This window comes from Fulmarus glacialis, unplaced genomic scaffold (assembly GCF_000690835.1).
Source record: "Fulmarus glacialis isolate BGI_N327 unplaced genomic scaffold, ASM69083v1 scaffold26263, whole genome shotgun sequence".
Lineage (NCBI taxonomy): Eukaryota > Metazoa > Chordata > Aves > Procellariiformes > Procellariidae > Fulmarus > Fulmarus glacialis.
This window is the reverse complement of record NW_009203966.1, coordinates 4,027-6,472: the sequence shown is the minus strand read 5'-3', so window position 1 is coordinate 6,472 and position 2,446 is coordinate 4,027. Positions and strand designations below refer to the sequence as shown.

General features: G+C 55.9%; 1 protein-coding gene across 1 annotated transcript in view; it reads right to left on the bottom strand.

Moving 5' to 3' along the window:
• Positions 1 to 1,962, bottom strand: part of NHLRC4 (NHL repeat containing 4) — a gene marked incomplete at its 3' end in the record, with an annotated part of 2,346 nt that extends 384 nt beyond the window's left edge. The window contains exons 1-2 of the mRNA XM_009574818.1: positions 897 to 1,962; positions 436 to 522 (exon numbers count right to left, since the gene is read on the bottom strand). Coding sequence (XP_009573113.1) covers positions 436 to 522; positions 897 to 1,962 — 1,153 coding nt within the window. The remainder of the gene's footprint in view (positions 1 to 435; positions 523 to 896) is intronic.
• Positions 1,963 to 2,446: the final 484 nt, after the last annotated feature.

Sequence of the window (2,446 nt, the reverse complement as noted above, 5' to 3'; positions counted from 1 at the left end):
GGGGGTCTGGGAGGGCACCACAGGGTGTCCATCGCTGTTAGCACTTGCTCCAGGGCCAGGAGGGAGAAAGGGTCTTCTCTGGGGTTCGTTTGGGATGAGAGGTGGTGACTGGATTCGGGTCTCAGACATGGGCAGAGGCTGAGGAGTTATACAGTGCCATGCCTGTGCTGAGGGCTGGAGGGGGGAAAGGAAAGAAAACGCCCTTCCCTTTGCCACCACACCCTGCCCGCTTTCCCCTGGCCTCTGCTGATAAAGCTGCCTGCCCCCTGAGCCCTCCTCTCCAGGGGAGAACAGGACGGCAGGACAGGCTCAGCCCCAGGACGTGGGTTGGTGTGAGCCATTGTGCATGCCCACATGCAATTTACTCCATGCAGTAGTTGTTGCTTCCCTGTAGAGGTCAGGAATGCAGCACAGAATGGGTTACATTCATTTTACCGTTCTCCTGAAGTCTGCTGCAAACCCAGCGTGCCAGATAGACCATGGCTGCCAGCTCCGGCCTGGCCTTATCCCTCCAGTCATACTCTGGCATCAGAAAGGTGGAACCATGGCCACATAAAAACAGTGTGCAGGGAAGAGAAATAATTATATTATCTTTGCAAAAACACACAAGGATTCAAGGGCGTGGCGATAACAAGTTTGCCAGGGCACCAATGCGTGGCCAATTGTGAGTAGCTCGGTCCTCCTTTAACTACTCTGGTGGGTCCAGGAAACTCAGAGCTGGTCATGTCCTTGCTCCTGCCATCTGGAGAAGCTGGAGGGCAATAAGGCAGTCGAGTATGGGGACAATGCCTGGCTATGGGAGCAGTGGAGCTCGTGGCCCACCAACAGACCCAAAGCTCAGCGGGGTTGCAGTGGAACCAGCCCCAGTCCCCTCCTGGGTGTTAGGCTGGGGTCACCACATGGTGCCCCAGGGTTGGTGGGGCTGTAAGGGGGTCTCACACGGTACTTAAAGACTTTGACACAGTTCTCCCCTGCATCTGCCACAAAGAGGTGCCCGAAGGAGGAGCAAGCCACGCCGGCAGGCCTCCGCAGCCCTGCAGACACCAGGCAGACCGGAGCCCCACGCTCTGGGAACAAGTGGACTGTACGGCGCTGCTCATCTGCCACCAGGATGCTGCCATCCACGTCAACGCAGACCCCAGCTGGGTTGCCAAACCGGTGTCCGTATTTGCTGCTGAGGGAGCAGAGGAGCTTACGGCTGCTCATGAAGACCTTGACGTCTCCACACTCCTCACTTACCACAAAGCCTCCATGGGGCGCTGGACTGATGTAGCGAGGTCCCAGCAGGTCGGGGACTGAGTGGATATTGAGTGTCTTGAAGGCATGGTCCAGAGCAAAGCTGTGGACTTGGCCTTGTGCATAGTCTGCTACCAAGATCTTGCCCATGGAGTCCACTCCAATACCCCTGGGGGAACCAACCTTTCTGATCTTTATCCATTCCCCCTTGGAGAGACTGGTGTGAGGGTTGAAGACCCAGATGGCTCCATTCATCATGTCGGCTACAGCTACCATTCCCGTCTGAGTCACAGTCACATCTTCTGGCAAGAAAGTTCTGCTTTCCTTCCCCATTTGCCGGCAGGGCAGGGACTGCAGCGTTTGGCCTCTGCTGCTGAGGACGTGGACCCAGGGAGCGCTCTCGGCTGTCACATAGATGGAGCCATCCAGGGAGCAATGGATTCCACTTACTCCCCCATAGCGGCTGCCAGTGGGGTTGGGGATCCGCCGGACCAGGTCATCCTGGCAATAGTGGAGGAGGTTCTTAATGTTGTCCAGGTCTCCACAGAGGCTTTTGGCCTTGTCCGCCAGCTGGTGGACTTGGTGCTGCGTCACCATGCCCATGCCACACTGGCTGCTCAGCTGGCTGCTCAGCAGCGGGCTGGCTGTTTGGAGTGTGGCAATTGACTTCAGCTGGAGGGTGTAGATGGTTTTCAGAAGCTTCTCCTTTTGCTGGCTCGTCTCCATAGTCCATGACAAATCTCTTGTCCCTGTTTGGGGGAAGCAGCAGGACTGTTACTGTCCCTGCCTGCTGCCATCTCTGGGGACATGCTCTGAGCTCAGGTGCTTGCTGTCTACCCAGGGGCAAGGTGTTGGTGCTGGTCTGGATTCACTCCAATGCAAGAGACCAGGTCGTAGCCCTGCCAGCTCATTACGTGCTCAGAATAACAGGGACCATGGCACAAAAATGAAAGAGTTGGCAAGCGGCATCTGCAGCTGGAGGAACCAGCCAAAAGGTCCATCAGCTTGGCTGATGCCAGATCTGGCCTGAGGATTTATGTGTAAAGGAGAGCCCTGTGTGTGAGCACATTGGATGGCATCTCCACCTCTCTGGTTCCTGAGATTAGTGGCTTCTCTCAGGCCTTTAACACTTCTTAACCCTATTTTCTGTAAGCCTTATCCCTCCAAACCATGCTCAGTTCATGCTAACACTTGAGACACTGAGGATGAA